Genomic DNA, 25398 nt, shown 5'->3' with positions numbered 1-25398 from the left:
TTCTCAATATTAAGATTCTAACAGCCCACAATAAAATAACACTGAGCAATTTCAACATGCAACTCTCTTACCATTTGATGGCTCATCCAGACATATACCAAGTAAAGATTCTTCACAACTCAAAACACTATTTATCAAAAAATCATTTAGAAAATATTTCATTTTACCAACAACTGAATTCACTTTCTTCTCAGTGTCTCATGGAGCATACTTTAAAATAGACCATACTTTAGGGCACTAAGCAAATCATAACGATTATAAAAAAATACTGATAATTCCTGGCATATTAATAATTCACAAAGAAATGAATTAAGAAATCAATGGCATGATAAATAAACAGAAATCTTTACAACACCAGGAGATTAAACAATATACTTTGAATGCAAAAAGTATCATAGCAGAATCAGAGAAGAAATTTTTTAAAGTTTCTTAGAAATAATTGAGGTTACAGATATAATAGAGCAGAATCTCTTAGACAGAATGAATACGTTTCCAAAAGGGATTTCTTATAATAATAAATTCCTATATTTTTAATTAGAAAGTTAGCTAATAAATAATCTAATATTACAACTAAAGATCCTAGAAAAAGAAGAACAAATTAATAACAAAACCAGTGGGAGACAGGAAATGAAAACAAAGGCAAATTTAATGAAATTGAGAATAAAAACAAAAGATTAAAAGCAGCAAAGAACAGTTCTTTGAAACAATAAACAAGATGATTAATCCTCAGCCAAACTAATCAAAATAAAGAGTGAAAAGCCAACTTAACAAAATGAGACCTGACAAAGGAGATATTGCCACAGACATGGCTGAAATTCACAGGTTCATTAAAAATTATTTTGAAACATTATACTCCAATAAGCTAGAAAATCTCAGAAACTCAAAAATTCCTAAAGACATGTGACATATTCCTAAAAGCACGTGATGTATCCCAATTGAACCATGAACATACAGAAAACTGAGAATCTATAGAAAACACAAACACAGCCATACCAAGCAATGAAATTGAAGCATTGTCAGAAAACTTCTACAGACATTTAAGAACTAATGCCAAGCTTTCTCAAATCATTTCACTAAATAACAAGGGAGGAAACTCTGCTAAATTTTTTCCATTAAGTCATTATCATCCTGATACCAAACCAGACAAAAATGAATCAAAGAAAGAAACTTCATAACAATATCCCTGAAGAATGAAGATGTAGAAATTCCTAATAAATATAGGTAATCCATATTTAAATCACATTGAGAAATACTGCACCACAATCAAGTGGTTTCATTGCAGGATGCAAGATTGGTTCAACATACAAAAATCAATAAATATAATTCACCACGGAAGTTGACTTAAGAAGAAAAGTCATATGATCATCTCAATGGCCTTGGAAAAAAAACATTTGAAAAAGTCCAGCAACAATTTATGTTTAAGGACTAGAGTACCTAGGGATAGATAGAAGGAACTGTGTCAACATTACAAAGACTGTATAGGACAAACCAAGGGCACAAATGCACATAAGATTGAATCATACACATTTAAATAAAGAACGGTCATAGAAAAAATGATAGAAAAAATAAAGAAATTCCTAGAAACAAATGAGTACAGAGAGGTACAATGTATGAAAATCTCTGGGATTCTTTGAAAGCTGGTCTAAAAACAAGATTTATAACACAGAGTATCTACACTGAAAAACAGTTACCCCCAAAATAAGCTTGTGCTCCATTGCAAGATCTTAGAAAATGAAGAATAATATAATTCCAGAATCAGAAGAAGACAAGAAATAATTAAGATCAGGGTCAAAATGAATAAAACTAACTGAATGTGGTGTCATATGCCTGCAATCCCAGGGACTAAGGAAGCTGAGGCAGGAGGAAGTCACATTCAAAGCCAGCCTCAACAAAAGGGAAATGCTGAGAAACTTGGTGAGACCCTGTCTCTAAATAAAATAAAAAAAATAGGGCAGGGGATGTGGTTCAGTAGTCAAGTGCTTCTGAGTTCAATCCCTGGTAGGAAAAAAAAAATTAATAAAATTAAGAATAAAAAACAATACACTGGATCAATACAATAAAGAATGATTTTTTGAAAACAAAAACAAGCAAATAAGCCCTTAGATAATCTAATCAAAAGAAAGAGGGGAAAGACCCAAGTTAACAAAAGTAGAGCTGAAATAGTAGGTATCACCAAAGACAAGACTGAAATCCTGGGGATCATTAGAAACTATTTTGAAAATTTATATTCCATTAAGTTAGAAAATATTAAATTTACTAACTATTCCTAAAGACATAGCCAAATTGAACCAAGAGGATACAGAAAGATAAATACACCAATATCAAACAATGAAATTGAAGCAACAATTAAAAGCCATCCACCTCAAAAAGTCCAGGACCCTTTGGGCCTTTGAGAGGCACAGTCTTTACTTGCCAAAATGTCCTAGGATGATCTAGATTCAGACTCCTTATAGGTGTGGTTTGCACAGCGTCCTGTGTGAGGAAGCCTTCTGTTTTAGCTTCAACCCCTCACAGAAAAATGGATAGGGGCCACATGTCAACTGTGCAAAAAACAAAGGTTTATTTTTATCATGAAAATTTACATTTCTTCCTTAATTACATAGCTAATGCATAGTATATTAATATTCTCTGCAAAATTATGTGTGATATTCTGAGAAATATTCAGTGCTGTGGATTAAGATGGTAGCATTTGCTTATGTGATACTTCATAAAAATGATGGAAATTGCTCCCTGAGCCTCTGGCTAATGCTGGTGATCTTTGTGACAGAATGCTATAACGTTCTATTTAGGCATCCTACCACTGCTGCAATATTTATGAAATGATTATTCCTATAATATGTTCATATCATCATTTTCAATTTAATTCACTTTCAATTATACAAATGAGACCAATGTTTTCTAATGTAAATTGTGACACTAGTGTTTTCCTTTTCCTTTCTATATCCTCCTCAGATTATTTCTCTCATTCTGTTTGTTTGATTTTCCTTTGTTTTGTTATTTATATTTTTGTTTAGAATAATGAGCCTTAAATATCTGAGTATTAAGAATTAACAAGATTTTGGTTAGAAAAAAATCAGGAAAGTCTGTGTTTCTGCACCTTCCATATGAAACCCTGTCAGTTTCCTGGGGCCATGCAAAAACAACAACCTCTCCCAAACTTCTCAACATTTATTCTGAAGTTACTAACAAGGAACTCATAATTTCCTAAGTAATTGGAAAGTGGGAAGAAAGATTTCCAGTAATGTCCTGGGCTCCCCGGGCCTGCACTGTCATTGCCTCTACAGGTGACATGGTAATTGCAGCCCTGAGGGGAAGTGAGGTCACAGGAGCACAGACCTTTATCTCAGGTGCAGCTGCCTGGCTCCCTCCATGGCCGTCAGGACCTCACACTGAGTCCCACACCGTGACACAAGAAGCACTGTGAGTATTTTCTATCTTTGTCACAGAGGCAGAGTGAGTAAGGAGGGAAGTCTGAGAAAGTGCTCATTTGTGGAAAAGGATTTGGCAAAGAAACAGATTCAGTGCCTGTGCAGAGAAGGGAGAGGAACAATTCTTTGGTCAAAAATTGAGTTAATAACGTGAGTTATGCCCCTAACCTCATGCCAATCCAGGATGGCTCCAAATACAATGTAACAAAGCTCACATTTTTGGTGATTTTACTTTTTTACTGAAAGAATCATACAAGAGTCATAAGTGCACATCTCAGTGAAATTTCACAAAAAAACAAACTAATTTGTGTAACACACAGTTAAAGAAACACAATATTGTCAGCTTCTCAGACGACCCCATTTACCTCTCCTAAGCCAATAGGCCTCAAGGAGATTTCTGAGTTGTTTGTATGAATGGAATTGTTGGGACTTAGGTTTGGATCTGTTCTAACATTTCCAAGTTGAAGTGACTTTTACCTGTTAGTACTTTTAACAAATGAATTCATACAGCTGAAGTATTTTATATTTTACTTTCCTTTCAGTCCATGTGATTTTTGTGAATGTAGTGTTGGCACTCAGTGGCACTGCGTTATGGGATTCCATTATGTGAATACCACTCAATCGGTTGAGCCATACTGCTAATAATTTGATGTATCTGAGTGGCTTTTAAGTTGAAGCGATTATGACAGTTCCTGGAAAATAAATTCTGGAATTTGTGGTCTATGATATGAATAGAAATTGGACTTGGGGTACATATATTCAACGGGAGTGGTTGGCATATAGGTTACATCAGTCTTCCTTAAAAATCAAAAAGACTATTTGAAAATATGTGTACCAATTTCAGCATGCATTGCCATTGTATGAGATTCCTAGTTTATATTCAACAGTCAAAACTTGCTATTTCTTAATATTTTTATTTCAGTTTCTGTTGCTGTTGATGATATCAGGGAGTGATCTGAAAAAAGGCACCAAACATATTCCCCATGTGTTTATTCATTGAATAATGTCTTTTCTATTGTAGGTGTTACTAGAATATGTTGTCCACTATAATTTAAGGTGCATTCTGTAACATCGCTCCCACCTAAAACTTCTACGGTGTTTATAGTATGGTAGGGAGGAGAATGAGCTTGTAATTAATGTGATCTAATTTTTCATGTGAAACATATATGCTTTAAATGCTTATGCTGTTTAATAAACTTCTTTATACCCAAGATTATAAAAATATTTTTTATTATAAAAGATACATTTTCTTTAAACATTAGATCAGAAATACATTGAGAACTTATTCATCATATGGTGTGGGTGGTGACTGAATTTGCCTGTTCTTCAATGTGACTAGCAAACTTCAGTATGTTCTGGAAATGTTGACTCATTCTTTCTCTCACTTTTCATTGCTTCTCCAGGTTATCCACACTTGATTCCTCATGCTGAGATCCCTATAAAAATCTAGGAAATCCTGCCATCCATATGTGCTACTTGATATCTATGCAATCCCACAGGTGCACACAAGGAAAGTTACTCCTGGTGTAAAATATATATCATATTCTCTGATGGGTGTCACTATATGCTCCAGGCTGGTCTCACACTAAGACTGAAGCAACTGTCCTTCCTTAGCTCCCTGAACAGCAGGAGGCTACAGGTACCTGTGTACCCCTGTGTCTGGCTATAAAAAAATTTATGGAGTCATTTCACTCAAATGAATGACTATGGCCATAAGGGAAAGGACAATGTGCTAAATGACAGAATGGCCTCCAGGAACGTGGTTATAGGACTGATGTTGTTATCACAGACTGCTGTTGGAATTCTGGGAAATCTCTTTCAGCTTTATTACTATCTAGTTCTTTCCTGCAATGAGCACCCCTTAAGGTCCACTGATCTGATTCTCAAGCACATGAGTGTAGCCAATGCCCTCATCATTCTCACTAATGGTGTTCCCAGGACAATGGCAGCTTTTTCTTTGAAATATTTCTTCAGTGATTTTGTATGTGAACTTATTTTGTACATTCAGCGAGTGGGCAGGAGTGTGTCCATTGGCATCACCTGCCTCTTGAGCGTCATCCAGAACATCACAGTGAGCCCCATGAACTCCTATTGGAAGAACATCAAAAGAAAAGCCCCAAAGCACATTGGCTTCTCTATTTCCCTCTGCTGGATCCTGTACATGGTGGTGCATTCCATTTTCTCTCTCTATGCGGTTGGAAAACAGAGGAGTGAAAACCTGACAAAGCAAAGATATTTGAGGTACTGTTCTTCTGCAGGTCATGACAGAATCACAGAAACATTATATGCAGCATTGTGTGTATTTCCTGAAGTGGTATTTTCCATGCTCATAATCTGGTCCAGTGGCTCCATGATTCTTCTTCTGCACAGGCACAAGCGGAGGGTTCAGCACATTCACAGCATCAAAGATTCCTCCAGATACTGCCCTGAGTCAAGAGCCACCAAGAGAATCCTTGTTCTTGTGTGCACCTTTGTGAGTTTCCACACCCTCTCCTCCATATTGCATGTTTGTATAACGTTTCATTTTAATCCCAGTTGGTGGTTGGTGAACATCAATGCACTGATCTCCTTGTGCTTTCCCACTGGCAGCCCCTTTCTTTTCAGTAGACATGACTCCGTTCTATCCAGGCTCTGCTTTTAAGGAACACAAAATTACTGAATCTGATCATAAGCATATGAATTATATGTTTTTGCATACTTTGCAATGTTTTTTCACTATTCCCTGTTCAGTGCCTACAGAGAAACTTATGGAAGTATCACTTGTATTTCTGTGGTCAAGCCTGAAGGGCACTGGGGTCCTCCTCTAGATAAATATGGAAAGCCCATGGACATGATGGAGAGAAATGAACTTGTTTGTCCACATCCTATACAGAGTATCTCCATGTTGCTGCAGGAAAACTGAATGGATTAATTCCTACTCCTTCATCACCATTTTAAATATAATCACTCCTGAAAATTCTTGCCAGAACCAAAAGTAGTAGAGAAATGAGTGGTAGGTATTGTAGAAAAATCAATATGTTTTTCTCATATGTTTATAGACTAAGGAGAGATTTTGATTATGGTTGAAACAATTTCAAGAACTATATGTAATATAGGTGGAATTTAGACATATTCATACATATTTTTAAGTGCACTGTTTGTATTTTCAGAGATGGAGGTAATTAAGAGGGAGGCTCAGAGCACAGTGGTAGTGGATCTGGCCCTTTGTGTTGGGTTCAGCTGCACTGGGCAGTGGAGAGCCTCACACACTAGTCCTTCTTTGTTCAGGGGCTGCAGTACAAATCCCCAAAGCATTTCTGAAACCAAGCATGCTGCTGAATCCTACAGACTGCAATCTTAAACATGTACACATATGTATGATAAAGTTCAGGCTATAAAGTATGGACAGGGAGTTGTAATAAAGTGAAACAATTATGACAGGTACTAATGAAAGTGCTGAGACACAAGCAGGGGACAAAGTCAGACAGACACTTACATACTCACTCCAGTAAGATGGATATCCAATAGATAATCCCCATCTCCTCAGCTGCAAGGCCACCCTGAAGGCAACCAGAGTGCAGCTACAGCACGGGGAAAATCAGCACCCAGCAGAGGCTGGAGGGCTAAGAACGATCCTTGATATGCTCTAAAAACAGATTCATGGAGAATCTTCATTCTCCAACTGGTCTGGTGCCTCACTGATGAACCCATTTCTCATAATTTTCCTTTATTTGACCTGATTCAGAACTCGATCACTGTGTGAACACATCAACTGGAGTATTTGTTAACAACCTCCAGTAGCCAATGTTAACAGTAAAGTATGCAGGGAGTGGCTGTGTATGACTGCATGACACATGACACAAGAGGGCACAGGAAAAGAGGGACCAGCGGCACAAGTTGGTGGTGCAGAGCCTGAAGAAGGGACATGAAAAGAAAGGAGCATTCAGAGGAATCAAAGATAAAAAAGAGTACACTTGGTTCAGGGAACAAGTCAATGTCAGGCTTAAGATTGCAGAGAGATTGCCTGCAAGGAAGTTAAGAGTATCAGCATACTGGGTTCTAGGAGGATATGGACTTCAGCATGTCACAGGAAACAAGGGGAACTTGGTAGTGCAGATTTAAAGGGCAAATGTGAGTAAAGCTTCTGTGGAAAACATGTGATACACGTATGCTATGGGGAAAGAGGATACAGAGGGAGGAGGCAGAACTTGAATGATCATGAATCATGGCAGGTACACAGTGTACGAAATGGAGGTGGACGCTGGGGAGGAGATAGACGTGGGCAGGGAGGAAGGATGTGCACAGGAAGGAGAAGGAAGCAGGAAAATATTGTGGGGTAAAGTGGTTATATATGAGCTATAGCACCCAGGTGCCAACAACAGGGACTAGAGAGTGGTGGCTAGTGGTTAAGGAGAGCCAGCAGTTCATGTAGGAACTGAGGACACTTGAAAGTTGAGCACTGTGGGGCTGAGGGTGTTGGGCAGAGGACACAGGGGGTGGGCCGAAATGTGGAGTCTTGGAGTAGATACTAGGCCAGGAGAAGGAAGACACAGGTGACAGTATGCAAGAGCACATGAAGCTGAGGACGGTCAGGTTTTCATCCTTTCAACAGGGAAAACAAGGGGTAGTGCCAAAAGGGAACCAGAGAAGGTCAGAAAAGTGGTTAGTTACAGGAAGGGTGCATTTTCCAGTTTCTCCACGGATCAACACCAAACAGTGGGCTTCCTGCTTCTCAGTGAGGATGGTGACATTCATCAGGACCTCGCTAGATCATCATAGAGACACTGAAATTCAGAAACATTGAACACTGAATAAGAAATGATATCTTAGAGACACCAGCCAAGCCATGAGCCCCTGACAATGTAAGTGCCACCAGTTCACGAGAGAGTGAGGGGTGGGAGGCAGAAGAGCAGTGTGGATAAATGTGGCACTTAACCTGTGATCAGGGAGGCTGACTGACCTGGCCCAGACAGGCTGCATCAGGCTGAGGATGGGACAGAGCTCCAGGTGTCTGCTGTTTAGCTGAGATGGGAGGATAGCCAGTGTAGATGCCCGCGTGGCAGCCCTCTGTGACAGGAGCCTGGGAAATCATGAAAGGCATTTGTGCTGACCCTGCTAATGCCCACCACTGGGTCCAGAGTGTGCCTGGCAGAGCCCAAGCAAAACTGGCACAGAGGAATGTGCTCATGAGGATATGGGATGGTCATGAGTCAACTCCAGGTTTTTGAACTTCCCAGTTAGAGCTCTGCATCAGCTCTGCTCTGGTAGTGCATTGACGTAGTCCATCCAGACAAAACTCCTACAGGGAGTACTAGCCAGATATCCCTACCTTCCACTGGGACAAGGAAGCCAAGTGCTACTGCAAGCTGCTCCAGTTTGTAGCCTTACCAGCCAGCAGCTCAGTGAGGCACAAACAACCTCCCACACTTGGTCTAAGGGAGGTGAAGCCCCAGGCAAACGGAAAGAACACAACAGCATAGTCAAGGAACTTTACCTTTGTGAAACATTTTGACCACCTATTGGAGAAAAACTCTTTACTAGTCATTAAGAATTTTTTTTCCATTCTTTTTCTCCCCCCCCCCATTCTGTGTGTGTTCTTGTTGCAGTGATTGAATTGAGGATATACATTATATATATAATTATTTAATAGAAACATAATATATTTATATAAGTTACACAAATTCATATGAACATATATTTGTACGGTTTTCTTTCCCTCTTTCATTTTTTTGTTCACTCATTTGCTAGTTAGCCTTGTTTTGACTTTGAAGAGGTCTTCCATGCACTAGTTTTTTTGTTTGATTTTGCTGTTGTTGCAGTTATTACTACCCTAGATGATGTAGCTGGTTCTGCAGATTAACACAAGTGTTACCCTCTAGATGTGCTGGGTTTATTGTCTCCATTCAGCTAAATATTGAGTGAGAAACAGGACACAGAGATAGCAAGCAAGAAGTAGAATTGTTAAAAAAGTGGCAGAGACATTTTGAAGAAAAGGGACCCCAGAGCCAGGAATTCAAGTGGGGAGTTTTGGCCTGTTTTTCTTATGGTCTCTTCAATTTCCTTCTTTCCTTATTGTCTCCATCCACACTCTCCTCACTACTACTAATTGGGGTCCCTGTGTCCACATGTCTGTTTTAGATTGTCTATTGGATATCCCACTCGCAGGAATGATTATGTATGTGTCTGTCTGAATTTGTCCCCCACTTGTGTCTCAGCACTTTTGTCCACTAGGAAGGTGACCTCCTGTGGAGACCCTCTCCAAGCTCCTTTGTCCTCACCCTGCCTTCAACTTCCTCACTCGCCATGAGGTCCTGACTGCCTAAACCCTTCTGGTTTCATAACTATATCTGGTTCATGGTTGGTTATTGTTGCTGCCCGTGTTAAACATGGACCCCAACATTCCTCTTTGTGTGGCAATTAGCACAGGCACCAGATATTTATTTTAAGGTCGAATACTAGTTGCTATTTGTTGTCAAATGCGGGTTGGCCTCTCAGGAAGGGAGTGAGTGTGATGGTGCCCCTTAATTCAGACACAGGGAGCCAGGTTCTGTGAAACAGCTCAATTTATTCAGGAAGTGCAATAGTTTATATATGGAGCAAGAACCAATCATCTTAATGAGATAGCCAGGCCACTGCTCAGGTTACATGTTTACAATACTGTACTACAGGGAAGAGCAGACTTCTACTGGGGACCAGAAAGACTCAAGAGGCATTGGGTCATCACAGAGTGTACTTATGTGACATGAAGAGAGCCCAGGTTCCTGAGCTCAAGCCCAGTCCATACTCTGGGCCCATGCCTGACACACACCAGGATTCTCCTCAGCTATTATTTTTCCTATGGCTTCCTTCTTGCTTTCTAAAATGGGCTGTGAGGATGTCAGGACACTAGAGGTTTACAGGATAGAGACCCTTCTGTTGAGCTGCATCTACAACTCAGCCAAGTGACAGTGAACTTCCCTATACAAAAGAACTAGCATCCCTCAAGCTCCAAAAATATTTTTACAAATAAAGTAGAGGAGAAAACCCAAATGAATGACCAGGATCCAAACAGGAATACTTAAAGGGGACCTCATGTCAAAATATGCTCATGCACCAAATGCAGAAAGAAGTTCTAAGATATCTCAGAGAAACCGTAATGTTGTATGCTCTCAAAGAGCATATTGAATCAGCAGTTCTACAGTAGCAAACTAAGCAAACCGGGGGTTGAAGCTCACTCTTGATTGCACTAAAGCTAAGTGTTGAAGCTAAAAGATACCCACAACACAGACTTACCACAAAAACATGACTACATGCCAAAGAACAGTCATGAAAGAGGAAGAGAATTCATCTCAAAAGATGTGCACCAACACCACTGAAACCACAAGGAAACAAGCAAACAAGACTTATCCACAAATTTATAATCCAACATTAAATGAGTGGAGGAATTCCAGGGAAAGACTATTAAAAGATGATTATTTGAGTATCCTGTGAGCTAAAGAATTTCTGAGTAATAAATTGAGACAGCAAGTTCAGGAGGTTAAAGGCCATTTCAATATAAAGCTAGGCATCACAATACCTGATCTCAAACTATATTTCAGAGTTTTAGTGTCAAAACAGCATGGCATTGGCATTTCATGAGATATGAACACCAATAGAGCAGAAGACACAGAGAAAACTACACATAGACACAATCATCTGATGGTTGATGAGGTGTTAAAATCTTATGTTGGAGAATAGTAGTCACTGAAAATAACTGCTGCTGGAAAAACTGGATAGACATAAAGAAGAATGAAACTAGACCCTTACATCTCACCCTGAAAAAAAGTCATCACAAAGTTCATCAATGACTAAGGAACTTTTATGAAACAATGCATCTGATAAACAAAAAACATAGAAGCAACACTCCAACATGTTAACACAGGTACTGACCATGGGTACTAAATATAATTTGCTTTGTAAGATGGTCAGGAGTTATTGGAGGCCAGCAGTGGAATGTTAGGAATGTTATGATTTAGTAATGAGGTATCCCCCAAAGCTCACGTGAGACAATTCAAGAAGATTTTAAAGATGAAATGATTGGATTGTGATAGCCTTAACCCAGTAGTGATTTAATCCCCTGATAGTGATTAACTGAGTAGTAGCTAAAGGCAGGTGGGGTATAGTGGAGGAGGTGGGTCCATGGAGGCATGGCTTTTGGGGTTTACATTTTCACCTCCCTCTGCTTCTTGATTGCCATGTTGTGGGTGGCTTTTCTTCACCTCACACTTGTACATTATTTTCTGCCTCACATCCAACCATGAAAAATGGAGCTGGCCATCTATAGTCAAACAGTACTGAAACCCTGACCCGAAAAATAAACTTTTCCTCCTTTAATTGTTCTTGTCAAGTCTTTTTGCTCACAGCAGTGAAAAACTGACAAATAAATGTTCAAAAGAGTAGAGGAAGGGGATGTGGGTAGAAAAGGGGGAGAGGAATGATGGTATTAAGGACTAAAAAGGGAGAAAATTATGCATATGTGTCTGTGAATATGTCACAATCAGTCACATTATTATCTCTAAATACAGTGCATTCATTTTTTTTTAAATATAGAGACCATGATATTGCATGAGTGAGAATACATACTAGAAATATTGGGTGGACATGAAGCAACATGGAGGCTTAAAGGATTTCTAAGCATGACAAAAGGGAGGGACAGAGGATGTAGCTCAATGTGTGAAGGGATGCCCCTCAAGATTCCTCTGAGTCCTATTCACCCCAGAGCCTGACTCTACTTTGCAAGCTGCTCACTGTAACTGCACTGTGTCCATCCTATGAAAACCTGACTTGACACCCACAGATCATGGAATTGGACAAACTAGAAAAGGGTCAGTGGAAGATGTGGTTAATATTTCAGTGAGGGAAGAGGCACACCCTGGGCCTGACCCTTCTTAGCAGGTATAAGAGAAGAACTGGAGATTGGGATAGGGAGCCATCCAGGAATGTGGTAAGGCATCCAGAAGACCAAAGGTACATGGGAATACCAGGGAGCCAAGGAGGACATTGACTGAGTGAGACAAAAAATACATGACCAAGTACCATGACTTCTGTACCCCAAAACTGCACACAAACATGTCTTATTCCCTCTGCTGCATTGCACACTTTGACCCATCATGAATTTACACTGCCCAGTGTTGTCTAGAAATGCCCTTTAACCCTTGTGCCATTTCTGCTGCAGTTTATCTCCTTTTACATTGTCCAACCCCCTAAACCCCAGCCAGGCCCTAGGCACCACCCTAACCCTGTGACCTGTGTACTCCACACTCTCCCACCCTAACCCTATCACACTCAGTCACACCCCCACACTCTCCAACTTTCTCATGACATCATGTAACAATAATTAGAATACCACCTACATGTGATACATGGAAAATATTGTCCTGGTGTCATATTTTGGTGTTGGAGACAACATAAAGGGCAGCTATGACAACCCATATTCTGGCATTCACAGACTTGGAGATGTGCACAACTTTAGAGAATGCAAAAGTTACTGTGAAACACACACACAAAAGTGACTGTGTGCCTGAATGAGTGAAAGTGAGTGGAGCTATAAGCATTGCGTTGATGTCTGCATTTGAAATGTTAATGAAGGTATGAGGTAACTCTGAGATCCTGGAAAGGCTGTGTGTGTCAGCATTGGACAGGGAGCATGTGAGTGTGCACATATTGTCGCCGTCCAGCAGGACATAAAGACACGTACACCTCAGATTGTCATAAAGGACCTTTTTTTTTTTTTATTCAGATAACACCCTTTATGTATAAGCAGTCTCATGCATAAGCAATTTCTATCAGATATGTTCTCCCAATCCTGTTAAAGGTTAAGCAATCATGAGCTCAAGCATACATGTAGCCAATTGTAATAGCTTCCTGTTTTTCTCCAGGTATACCAAGCACACATTTTGGCTGTCTGCCAGTCCACATCTCCCCCTGTTTGTTTATAAAAAGACCATGCCTGTCTTAGGTTGTCCATGACAGAGCAACATCCTTACCCGTCATTGGAAAATGAAGCTTATATCTTCATTCCCTGTCTTAGGTTGGTATGAGCTCTCCACAAATCTTACCCATCTCTGCCTACCGGTCTAGCATAGCCAAACTTGGGGGGAGGTTCCCACATAACCTGCTAAGTCGTAGGAGCCATTTGGGAAGGGTGCTAAGTCAGGAGAAAAGGGTACAGTAGGTAACCCTAATGTGAAATTAGTGGTAAGAATAGGAGGATATAGATTGGAAGAGTTAGTAAGGGGCAAAGGGCAAGGCCACGCCTTTACTATCCCCCATAGGTAACGCACGGCTCCTCCATTAACATGGTGAGGGATCATAAACAACAGCAGTGGGAGGAACTTCCACATCTTCTTGTTGTTCTTGGTTTTCTATTGAGGAAGCCTTGTACAATCTTTCATGCACCCAAATTGGCAATTGTGTGTCCTGCGGGAAAACACAAACAGATCCTCGGGTCCAGATTAATACCGGATCCGGACCTTTCCATTGTCCTAATAGAATGTCCTTCCTGAGCACTTGAGGTAGATGTTTTTTATTAGGCTCTGAATGACAGTCAGCAGCTGATCGGCCCTCAGAATCGAGATTTAAAAAATTAAAAATGAACAAGACAACAGATAATTTGTCTTTTGGGGATCTGTATGATGTCCCTATTCCACCTTTTTGTTTATAAAGCATGTTTTCCAGTGTTAAATGGGCATGCTCAACAATGCTTAGTCCAGTAGAATTATAGGGAATTCCTGTGACACGTTGAATACCAAAGGTGGAACAAAATTGTTTAAAGGCCTGGGACGTATATCCAGGATCATTATCTGTTTTAATTTGTTTGGGGACCCCAGGATGGAGAAAGAATGTAAACAGTGTGTTATTACAGCTTTGGTCTTTTTTCTCCAGCATGAGCAGAGGCCATAATAAATCCTGAAAAAGTATCTATTGACACATGGATGAATTGTAGTTTTCCAAATTCTGAATAATGAGTTACATCCATTTGCCAAATGTGATTGGGCTGAAGACCTTTTGGATTTACTCCTAACAAGGGGTTAGGAATAAGTGTAGCACATTTACCACAAGACTTGACTATGTCCCAAGCTGTTGTGTTAGTAATATGATAGCGTAAATGTAGAGTAGAAGCATTTACATGAAATGTGGAATGAAAATTTTTTGCATTTTCAAGTGCATCAAAGATAAGTGGGTCTCTGGTGGCCATGTCTGTTAAATCATTGTGTAAACTTAGAGGACCTGGAAGGCCAGTATGAGCCCGATCATGCCCAATTAAAAAAGGGCTTTTTCTATCCCAAATAAGTTTTTGTAAAGATTGTAAATACTTAGTGATGGTGGAAGTGAGGAAGAGCAGACCAGTTAATTCTAAATTTTGAATAGCATTAACAATGTATTTGCTATCAGAGAATTGGTTAAAGGGCTCATGGTGGGTTCTGAATACTTCTATACCTACTAATACTTCTGTTTGTTGTGCAGATAGAGTATTAAACAGCAATGTTTCTGTAACATTATTTACAGTAATAGCACCCGTACCATTTTTGGATCCAACAGTAAATATAAGGGTAGCTCCTATAATAGGTTCTTTTTGGGTGACTTTGGGGAAAATCATAGGATGTTGACTCCAAAATTGGAGAAGAGGATCAGATGGCAAATAATTGTCAAACACAGCAGAAGTACTAGTAAAGACTATAGGCCATGAATTTGAATTATTTATAAGATATTGTATCTGATCAGTAGTATAAGGAGTAGTTATTTTCGAGAGATGTGACCCAAAGGTGGAAAGGGATACTTTTAATGTCCTAAGGATTAATTCTGCCACAGATTCAGTAAACAAGGATAAGACCTTGTTAGGGGCATAATTCATGTGAACCCATAGAATAGGAGCATTTTGCCAAAACACTCCTGTGGGTAACTTATTTGAGGCCAAGACAATGAATGATAAAGGTTTAGTTAGATCAATACGATCAAGATGAACCTTTTCCATAGCTGTTTCAACAAGCTTGAGAACTGTTCGAACCTTAGAGGTAAGCACCCACTTAGAAAGGGGATCAGAATCACCTTTAAGAGTGTCAAACAGGGGGCCCAAACTTGAGTTGGGTAAATGAAGGTAAGGTCTAATCCAGTTAATGTCACCTAAAGCTTTTGAAAGTCATTCAAAGTCTTAAGTTGGTCTACTCGAATACTAATTTTTGTGGGTCTAAACATAGTTGCATTTGTGATAGATCCCAGGAAGTTTTTGGTGTCTGTCATTTGTGCCTTATCAATGGCAATATGTAAGCCCCACCTTTTTAGTGACTTTATTAAGGAACTATAACAATTTTCCAAGACAGTTTTTTTCTTTATGAGCTAACAAAATATCATCCATAGAATGATAGATTAAAAGTTGAGTGTTTGCTAGGCATATGAGTCCAATGGCCTTGTTTACATATATTTGACACATAGTGTGGCTATTGGCCATGCCTTGTGGGAGAACTATCCATTCATATCTTTTATTAGGAGAACTGTTATTAAGTGAGGGCACAGTAAATGTGAACCTTTTGGTGTCTGAGGGATGTAACGGAATGGAAAAGAAGCAATCTTTTATGTCAATTACAATGGAGGGCCAATTAACTGGAATAGTCCATAAAGTAGGTAATCCTAATTGAATAGGTCCCATGGGCTCCATTATAGAATTTACTGCTCTTAGGTCATGTAATAGCCTCCATTTTCCTGATTTCTTTTTTATTATGAATATTGGTGTGTTGAAAGAAGAGGTGGATGGTTTGATGTGTCCGGCCTCTAGTTGTTCTTTAACCAATTGTTGGGCTGCTTCTAATTTGTCTTTGGAGAGGGGCCACTGAGGGACCCAGACAGGTTTATCAGATTTCCATGTTATGTTAATTGCTTCAGTGGCCCCTAATGAAAATCCAATCCCTTTCTATCTTGTTTTGGAGTAACCAAAATGGGTGAAGTAGGTCCTTGACTATTTTTCCCAAGACCTTTTCCCCATATGTGTCCTTGGGCTAACATCATTTGATTAGCTTTTAGATTACTGTATGGGATCTCAGATGTGAGATGTAAATCCATCTTTTCCATGATATCTCTCCCCCACAAGTTTACCAGGAGATGTTCAAGGATGTAAGGTTGGACGGTACCACTATGACATTCTTCATCCTTCCATTTTAATATGGCTGCACATTTAGGATTGGAAGCTATACCCAATCCCCTTAAAGTCTGATCTGCCTGTTGAAGTGGCCAGGCTTTGGGCCATTCTGTAATTTTGATAATACTTTTGTCAGCCCCAGTATCTAATAAGCCCCCAAAACTTTTGCCTTCTATCACTAACTTTGTCATAGGTCTATCTTTTAAATCCAATGTTAACATGACCATATTTTGACCAGTAGAACCTAATCCTTTATTTCCCCTAATAATATTCTTTGAAGATATTGATCATGGCAGCTGGGTAAGACCAACAATTGTGCTATGCGATCACCCTGAGCTATTATTGCTACACCTCTTGGTGAAGAAGCAAGGAATTTTATTTCTCCTGTAAAAATCAGGGTCTATAACTCCAGGGACAATATTTAATCCTTTTAAAGCTGAAGAACTCCTCCCCAGAACTAGTCCCACTGTTCCTATAGGTAATGGGCTGACAACCGAAGTTGGTATTGATTGTACTCCCATCTCTGGAATTAATATTGCTCTGGCGGAGGCACAGAGGTCCAATCCTGTGCTTCCTCTTGTTTGTCTAGTTGGGGAGTCAAGGGGTAATGGGTTGGAGGTATGGACTGGATAACCCTGTATACTAGTGAGCCCTGAGGCCAGGGGCCCTGATTCCCATTTTTTGAAGGTAAAGTTTTACCATCTTTGTCTCTAGTTGATTTACAGTCATTTGCCCAGTGTTTCCCTTTTTTACATCAGGGACATAATTTTGGCACAGGACCCTGGGGGCAGTCCTTTTTTATGTGTCCATATTGTTTACACAGATAATTCTGTTGGCCTGGGCGGGAGTTGGCATTGCCTCTAAGACCCTGTGCAAGCACTGAAGACATCACCTGACCTTGAATAAAAGCCTCATTAATATCCCTACAAGCCTTTCAATAGGCTCCAAGGTCTTTGTTTTTCCAAGGTCTTAGTGCTTTTTTACACCACATTTGCTTGCTCATATGCAAGCTGTTTGACTAAAGGCATAGCTTGGTCTACATCTCCAAATATACATCCTGCTGTTTGAATCAATCTGTCTACAAAATCAGCATAGGATTCATTGTTGCCTTGAATAACCTTAGATAAGTGTCCTTGAAGATCACCAGCACCTGAAAGCATTTTCCAAGCTTTAGTGGCAGCAGCACTAATTTGTTGATACACACCGGGGTGGAAATTAATCTGATTACCTTGCCCTTCATATGGTCCTTGGCCTCTCAGCATGTCTAGATTCCATTGAGGATTGCCCGCAACTGCATTACAGTCGGGCAGTATCAGAACATAACTCCTGGTTGGCCACCTTCCACATAAGATATTGTCCCCCAGATAAACATGCTTTTGCTAAATTACCCCAATCAGTCGAAGTAAGATTTTGACTTGCAACATTCTCTAATAAAGAAATGGTAAATGCAGCTTGTACTCCATAGGACATAACTGCCTCTTTTAACTGTTTCACTAATTTTATATCTAATATTTGATGGTCTCTGATTGTTTTGATCTTCAAATACCGGGAATATTGGGAACACTGTTCGAGATTCTATATCAGCCCACTGTCTGGGGCCGCCCCTGTGCAGCAAGTTCATGCGCCCCTACAACTTGGAAAAGTGGTGACCTGGATTATATGCCAGAGGGTGCAGCACGGTAGGGGCTAAATGCCACTGAGAGAACTTCTTTTCTATCTTTGTCTCAGATAGTTCCTGTTCTACAGAGTCACATCCCTGTTCTGAGTCTGAACATCTACTTTCTCTTTCAGAAGCTTGACTTGATTGTTCTTCTTTTACAGTTTCTAATATCTCTTCCCCTTCTCCTAGCTGTTCTTGAAATTTTGGTTTTTTGGAAGTCAGAGAGAAATGAACTAATGTCCATATAGGCAAAGTACCAAGAGGGAAAGGCGTTTTTTCATTTTGTTTACGGAGGTCCTTTCCCAAACGCTGCCACTGAGGGACAGTAAGGAGTCCTTCTAAGAACCAAGGATAGGCTTCTTCTATGGTTTTAAGGAACATCTCCACAGTTTCAGACTTTAACGGAGTTCCATTTCCTCTTAACAATGCCTTAAAAGAACCTTCCATGTGAATCCATGAAATTTCCAATTCCATGGCTATAATATGGCCTCTCTGACCATCACAACAACAACAAACAGAAACCAAACAAGAAAAAGTAACAAAAATATTAACACAACTAACACCTTACACACATTCATTTACTACAGGACATCCTTTGTTGTCTCTTGGGACAGCCTTCTGTTATGTTCCCTCACTAGGGGAGCCTTCCGTTATTACCTTAAGGCCACTGTTTCCTCGAATAGGGAAACCTGCTAGTTGACTGCTAGTTGACTGTGCTAGTGAAAAATTTTCTCCTTTATTACATACCTGAGTGCTCACCATTCCCCGTAGGGCCACCAAATGTCATTGTCCAGCGGGACATAAAGACACGTACACCTCAGATTGTCATGAAGGAGTTTCGTTTTTATTCAGATAACACCCTCTCTATATAAGCAGTCTCATGCATAAGCAATTTCGATCAGATAGAAGAAAATATTTAGACATTTTTAAATGAATTCTTAGTAGTAAGAAACTAGACATTCTTCATTCTGCCATTGGCTTCAAGGAGAAACTGACAATGAAGACAATTTGCAAGTCATGCTGCCTATAAAGGAGGGTGCAGTGCTGACACTTCACCACTTAATGATAATTTCCTGCTCTCCAGACATTCAAGACCAATACTCTTCCATGACACATGTTCACATGTAAAACTGTTGAGCTATTGTCAGGAAAGGAGAAGAGAAGAGAACATGTCTAATAAGCTAACTCATAATTTCAGTGAATATTTTGGGGATGGAACCTGGAAATCTGAACAAAATATTATTCAAACAACTGAAAACTGCATAATTCCTCACTCCTCAGCCTTATTTTATGCTCATCACCCTAAAGTTGGGTGTTTTCACACAATGAGTCATCCCAGGGTTGAATTGGGTGTCAGTAGTTGAGTTCTGGACTGTGAGCTCAGGAGCAATTCTGTTGCATGCACAGCAGATGTGCAGATGGTGAAGTCCTGGCAGGAACACCAGGGTTCCAAGGCTCAGGAATGGGACATATTGGTATTACACTTCTGCTGATGCTGCCTGAGAACAGGAGGGAGCGCTTGACAAGGGGAGGGAGAAATGAAGAACAGCACAGAGGAAGAGCAGTACCTTGTGAGCCTCCGGAGGACATTTCTTAAATGACAGGTCAAAACCCTCATCCTCTCTGCTGGAGAGTCTTGAGTTTTCTACTTCACTCCAGGGGATGCCAACGGCCAGGTTGGGAGGAGATGCCATCATAACTGAAGTTCCCATTAATTATCCAGACACATCAAAATAAAAAAAATTAGTGAGTGAAAAGAAGAGAGAGAAGAAATGCTTACATTAGGCACAGAGAAAGAATTAATGCCTGGTAAGCAGATGATTCACAGAGATGACTCAGACTTGCTTCTGGTATGAGTTCAGGCCTTGGAGAAAAGGCACCTTGATATAATATCCCACACGCACCATGACAGTCCTCAGCATGCAGGAAGCTCACCAAGGACTACCTGCCAGGTGACCCAGGCCACCCAGCAAGCAATAGCAGGCCAGCTGAAATATGAGTGCATGTGGGAAAACACCATCCCCATGTGATATAACTTTATATATGTGTGCTTCAGATTTTATGACTTAAAATGAATAAGCAGGTAAGGATTCTGCAAAAACTTACAGTTCACATGTCTGTCATAAGATCAGGGGGATTTTCTATTATGTATCCAGACAAAACAGGACCTGGAGTCTCGACTCATAAGCAGGAAGGGGCTGACAACTGGGAAACACCCAGAGACTATTGCAGCCATATTCACCAGGAACCAGTTGGGATTATGAACAACACACAAACAAACCTGAAAGATACAGGAAAGTGTGTAAAAAAAGACAAAGGTGCTCACCAGGAGAAGGATGGTTTTGGTGGCTCTGGACTCAGGGGAAGACCTAGGGCAACTGGTCTTAAGAATGGGCTGCATTCTCTGCTTGTGTCTGTAGAGGATGAGCACCACGGAACTGTTGGCCCACAGCATGAGGCCCACACACACACCATCAGGGAATGTTAGCAAAGTTGCATGCAGTGAGTCTGTTGCTATGTTATGACGAACACTAAAACAGTATCCAAAATCTTTTAGATTTGTCATTGTTGTGTTGTTCCTTTTTCCAGTGATATACATAAGAATAATGATATTTATAAGCAGGTTCAAGACCCAGCTCAGGTACATGGAGGATCCAGTATACCTTGGAGCTTTGACTTTAAGCTCTGCCCACCAGGATTCACTGGGGCTGATGGTGATGGCCTGAAAGACACTCAGAAGGCATGTGGTTACAATGGACACACCTCTGCCCACCCTGTACAGGTAGAATAGCAGTTTGCATTCAAAATCACCAAGATAAAATTTCAAATTGAAAGCTGCCATAGACTGGGGAACTCCTTTACACAGGAGGCTTAACAAGTTGGCCACAATCAAGTGCTTCAGAATCAAGTCTGTGGGTCGTACCCTGCACCTGGTGAAGTCAAGGACCAGGAAATGGAGAAGAAGAGAGGAATTGCCCAGAGCTCCAACCACAGTGTGTGACAGGAAGAAGATTCCTAGAACAACATCTCTGGATGCCATCCTGACAGTTCCCTGCTGTCCCAGCCAGATGGTCCTGCAGAGGGAGAGGAACCCCGGGCTGCATGTTTCATGTTAAACAAAAATTAGCATTCCCAATCTCCAGGGTTACTACTGCAAACACTGCATTTTTTCTATAAAAAACACATTTATTGAGGTTTGTCTGAATCTGTAAAAGCAGGAATTGTGACAAAACCTGCTATGAATGCAGCACATGGCCACTTCTTCGCTTTTCACAACATAGGCAAAGTGCTGAGATGACATTGCACAATGAGCAGGAAAATCATTCAGCTGAGGCAAATATCTGTCTAAATCCATACTCTGATTAGGGTATGACAGGGGACTTGAGACTGGCTCTGTGGCAGGACTCAGTTCTGTGAACCACCAGGCCTCCTTACAGTAATGAATGGGGTTCTTCAAACAATCCAGATCTGTGATTAGTTTGGTTTTTCTAAATTACTGTTATCTACTGAAATGATGGTACCTTAACCTTTCATCTTAATGTGTTTCCATTTGCTTGGAAAGAATTATTCTATGGCCAATGTTATCATGTGGGAATATCTAGACATTTTATTAATGCAGAAGCTCTGAGGGAACTATAACGAAGCAGGCACGGCCCCATGGTGAGTTATGTGCAGGGAGACAGTACTCCATCCATACCAGGACAGCCACCACAGGAGCCACTTGGTTGTGTTAGGAACACAAGTGCAAGAGCGCCTGTCACAGGAATTGTTCTCCATGCCATGTCCTGAGCTTTGTGACATAAAGCATCACAACTGGAGTAATAGCAGCAAAATTGCCAATTTCAGAGGACACACTCTGAAATATGTTAATCACTACCTGAGTTCAGTTCACCTGTTAGCAAAGAATCAATGAGCTTAAGTGATATTACAAGAGGAGTCACATGCACACACTGGAGTATGTACAGCATGAAATTTTGAGTATTCAAAATATTGAGATAGATTTTTTGCATCAATTCAAATATATACAGTCAACTGACCTTATTGGTTAGAGTAACTTTATGCTAATAAAAAATTGAGCCAAAGGTGAAGAGGTTTACCATAAGCCCTAACACACTCATACCCAACTCCAAAATGAAATTCCTAAGCAAAATTGTGTATTAGATACAGTAAGGAGGATGTTTTAAACACCTGAAAACATGATACATACACAACAAGTGCTCTTGGAAAACCACAATCATTACATTAAATATTCCTTATAACTTTTTGACTTTAAGAGGGAAATAGCCTTGAAGAATCACAAACAACAAATCGTTTCAGGATTGGTACAATGATTGTCTCCAGGAGCTGCACCATGCCCAGAGGGAGAAAATATTCTACTCAAGCATCACCATTCAAATCATTTTCTCCACAGTATTAGAAGATTCTTCAAAGTTCTTCAAGAAGATTGCAGATATTGCAGGTTCAGTTCTAGAAATTTGGAAAACTTAGCAGAGAACACCTGTAATAGACACTGAGCACCTGAATGATTTGAAGTCAACACCTTCCTACACCTTGAAAATTGGTGTAGTCTTGTTCACCAGTCACTTTCAGCAAGGATAACATTATATTCCACTAGGAGCCATCAAAGAAGGTCATAGCATCTGGGATTCCATTGCTCTTAATTGTATAAGCCTCAGGAATGTTAACTGCTTTCTGTGGGCTCCATCTTCACCCAGTTTCAATAGAGAGTCTTGGTTTTTTCATGTGTTCACTTACCCAGACTCAAACATAGGTCTTCCCTCACAGATGCTGCTCTCAGACTGACATAGGTACTCACCAGGCTCTTTCTCTTTGCCAGGATGGGGATCTCAGTGCAGAGGCCACTGTGACCAGCACAAGTATTGCAGAGAATCATCCAGCTCCCGAGATGTGGGTCTGTGACTCTGTGACCTCACCTCCCCCGGGACCTGCAATTATCACTGTGCCTATAGCAGCAATTGATGTACACACTTGGGGAGCTGAGGACAGTTCTGAAAACTTTCTCCCTGGTTGACACTTTTGACAACAATTATGAGTTTCACAATGGCATCCCTTATGTGGATTCTTGAGTGTTGGGAGGTGCCCCAGGTTATCCATAATCCCTGTAGACTTATAGCCACATGAAAGAAAAGAATAAATACTGTGGTCTGACATGTGAAGGACTGGAAGTCCCACTGAATATTTTGTCTCCCAAATCTAGTTGCTTCCTATTCCTCATTTACCCAATTGGATCCCTCATTTCACCTAATAGTACAGAAATGAGATGAGACCAAACACCTGGGAAGGAATTTAAAACTGACACTACTGAAAGAAGAACTTCACACTAACCATGCACTCTGAACTTCATTCAGTTTTTCTGAACAAATTCAAGTTCATTTATCTGTACTCATTTGCAATGCCAATTCACATCTACAATTTTCAGGAAAATATAATTTACCAATATTGTTCCCATTTGAAATAGAAAGGATTTATAAGAGAAACAGCATGCTGTAATGGGACACTCACAAATGACAGTAGCAGCATCAGATATTTTGAGAGGTTAGATCTACCACTTCTGTTACCACAAGATTCACCCCTGATATGAACACAAATTCCTAAAAATCAATCGGTTACCACAAAAGAGGAGCCCTTTCCAATATATCCAATTCCACCAGCCCATAAAAAACACTATTTACAACGAAGAGTGATGAACATTTCTGTGAGTTTCCCATTCAGGTCAAGACCTGTCCTATGACAGAGTAGAGTTTGGGGCAGTGACTCTGCATAGGTTTGAGGAGAAGGCATGAGAAAGAGGACACAGGAAAAGGGCATGTGGACAGGACAGCGCAGCAGTTCCTGGGAATCTGAGGAAGAGAAGGTGGAGGAGAAGGAAATGGTGGTGAAATGCAGAAGGAGTCAGTGCAAGGCTGGGCTTGAGCACACAGGGAGCAAAGCATTAAAGAATATTAAGGACACAGGATCATTTAGGTTCTACAGACAGAGGGTGATGTTTTCATGGGATGGTGGGTCTCCTGGAGGCTTGGCATGAGAAAAAGAGATGATGGACAGTTTTCAGTAAAACTCAGTGATTTAAGACTTGAGTTGCTAATAAACAGGGTTGAGGGGAAGATGTAAATATGAGTTGGGTCTGATGTCCTGGATTTAAGTAGACACTATCAATGGGGGCAGAGTCTGGGAAGAGATAGAGGGTCTTGGAGAAAGACATATTAGATTTGTGTTTAAATTGGGAGTTGAGTATACCTGAACTCGGTTCAGGATTAAGAAACTGTATTCTTATTTCTGCTCCAGTAACCAAAGTTCAATTATCACCATGCCTCATTGTTCAATGATGATAGAGTATTTATTCTGCCACCCACCTCCGTGGTCAGTCATTCCCTCACTACCTCCTTTCTAGAATGGGGAAGGATCAGAGGAAACTGCATGGTTCTGACATGCCATCATCCTCCCTTTCCTCTATTTCTATCTTGTAACAATAACCACACCCAGGATATTTCTCCCCAAGCAGACAACATGAATATGTTGGGATATTACAACTTTCATCTTGGCAATTTGGAGATCCTGGCAAGAGGAAGGTCAATTCCCCACCTTGATCAGCTGATCAATCATTTCTTACTCTGCTCACACACACCTGCCTAGTGATCACCTGACCAAATTCTCTCAGAGCCAGGTCCAGAAAAGGGAGAGTCCCTCAATACCAGGGTACATGGAGTTGTTCAAATCAGTCAATGCACAGAGAACCTGCAAGCCCTGGATACCCCATCCTGATTACCCACTCAGGCCATTCCCACCTTGCTCTTCCCAGGTCTCTAGGAACAACTCCTATATGGTCCTGCTGACACCTCTTCTCCACTGCAGCTGGAAGCAGAGAGGATTCTGCAGTTCTTCTCTCCAGAGGTCAGTGGGTTGTGTCTTTCCATCATCTCTGAATCAAATAGAACACAGCCCCCTCCTCTCCTATTCCTTAATCCCTGGTGAACATTAGGTCTCCAGCACTTTTTCTGCCCCTGCCCATCAGTGACTTCAGCCCATGGTCTCCCTCCACCTTTATACTCTCTACCTGTGACCATTGCCCTCCTTCTCACCCCAAACCCCAAGTCTCATTCACTCAATTTCTTTGCCCACCCTGCCCTACTGTGCCCTGGAACACTTCGATGAACTTAGGA

General features: G+C 40.6%; 1 protein-coding gene across 1 annotated transcript; it reads right to left on the bottom strand.

Annotated features, from left to right (window-relative positions):
* Positions 1 to 20345: 20345 nt before the first annotated feature.
* LOC124966183 (vomeronasal type-1 receptor 4-like) lies at positions 20346 to 21257 on the bottom strand. The gene has a single exon (XM_047527234.1). It carries the CDS (start codon positions 21255 to 21257, stop codon positions 20346 to 20348), a length of 912 nt encoding a protein of 303 aa, XP_047383190.1.
* Positions 21258 to 25398: the final 4141 nt, after the last annotated feature.

Source organism: Sciurus carolinensis, chromosome 16, assembly GCF_902686445.1.
Source record: "Sciurus carolinensis chromosome 16, mSciCar1.2, whole genome shotgun sequence".
Taxonomy (NCBI): Eukaryota; Metazoa; Chordata; class Mammalia; order Rodentia; family Sciuridae; genus Sciurus; species Sciurus carolinensis.
This window is presented reverse-complemented; position numbering and strand designations above follow the sequence as displayed.

Bases quoted from the DNA above. Each gene is read 5' to 3' on its own strand.
- LOC124966183 (XM_047527234.1), bottom strand. From the start codon at position 21,257: ATGGCATCCAGAGATGTTGTTCTAGGAATCTTCTTCCTGTCACACACT.